At 38.6% G+C, this 1,014-nt stretch overlaps 1 protein-coding gene across 1 annotated transcript in view; it reads left to right on the top strand.

Annotated features, from left to right (window-relative positions):
• Nucleotides 1–8: 8 nt before the first annotated feature.
• The window catches only part of LOC119587754 (glutathione S-transferase Mu 3-like), a gene marked incomplete at its 5' end in the record, with an annotated part of 5,946 nt that continues 4,940 nt past the window's right edge, over nt 9–1,014 (top strand). Inside the window, 1 exon segment of the mRNA XM_037936440.1 lies at nt 9–44. Within this exon segment, the coding sequence (XP_037792368.1) occupies nt 9–44 (36 nt within the window).

A 1,014-nucleotide genomic window follows, 5' to 3' on the forward strand; every position in this document is an offset into this window, starting at 1 on the left:
GGAGGAAGATGGCGCCCGTGCTAGCATACTGGAGCATCCGTGGGGTAAGTCGGGAACAAAACGCCATGGTTTTAAAGGGTCTTTGAATGATTTGAATAACTTTTAGGTGTATTTAAGGTTTGGGTAGGGGTAGATAACGGGGTGGTTTAAAGGATGGTTGGGTAATTGGGTTGTTTTTTGTTGAAAAATAAGCTTGACACGTGAACCGGCTGAGGGGGTTCGCTGGCGTCACTGAAGCCCAGAGAAAAAATAAATAGCCTCAGTTTTTTTGGTATTTACTCGTTCTATGGTTCTTTGTTATGAAGTTGTTTATGTTTATTAAGTTGCAGTCGATAATAGTGTAAGGGATTCCGTGCTGGTAAATGTGTGTCTCTGTTTTAAATTAAGCAAATACAACAAAGAAACGGGGTTCTTCAAAGTCATTCACAAACCTTGAACAAACAAGCCAAAATATCATGATGATTTGATCCTAAACCAAGTGTCGGTTTAAGGAATAATGACAGAAATTACACTGGCATTTAAATAAATGAATAGAAACCAAAGTTTAGAATAATTTTCACAAAGAAATACCCATCTTTTGCCCAAATATCCTGCCAGAGAAAGACACAAAAGGACTTGCAGGATCTCGGTAGGATAACCTTGGAGGAGGAGGAGGATGACTCTGCTAAATCCCTTGAATTTCAAAGGACAAAGACGCTCAATCCTCAGTGTTTGTTCTTTGACAATAGCGAAATATTGCCATAGAAGTCCTAAACTTGATTAGGATATAGGGAGCTTGTGGCCCTTTTTTGAGAATAGGAAGGGCGGACTCTTTGTGGTCTTATTCTTAACACTAAGAAATACTTGTTTATTTTCAGCAAGTTGGATAGATCAGTAAATGTTTAGAAGACGTCAATATCCTAGCTTCCTTCCCTACCAGTGCTGGGGAAGAGCCAATAGATTTTGATTATTCATATATTGCTAAGATTTAGTCTGTATTATTCCCCTGAAAATTATTGTCAAATAAGGAGCCAG

Source organism: Penaeus monodon, chromosome 23 (assembly GCF_015228065.2).
Source record: "Penaeus monodon isolate SGIC_2016 chromosome 23, NSTDA_Pmon_1, whole genome shotgun sequence".
In the NCBI taxonomy this organism is placed as follows: Eukaryota; Metazoa; Arthropoda; class Malacostraca; order Decapoda; family Penaeidae; genus Penaeus; species Penaeus monodon.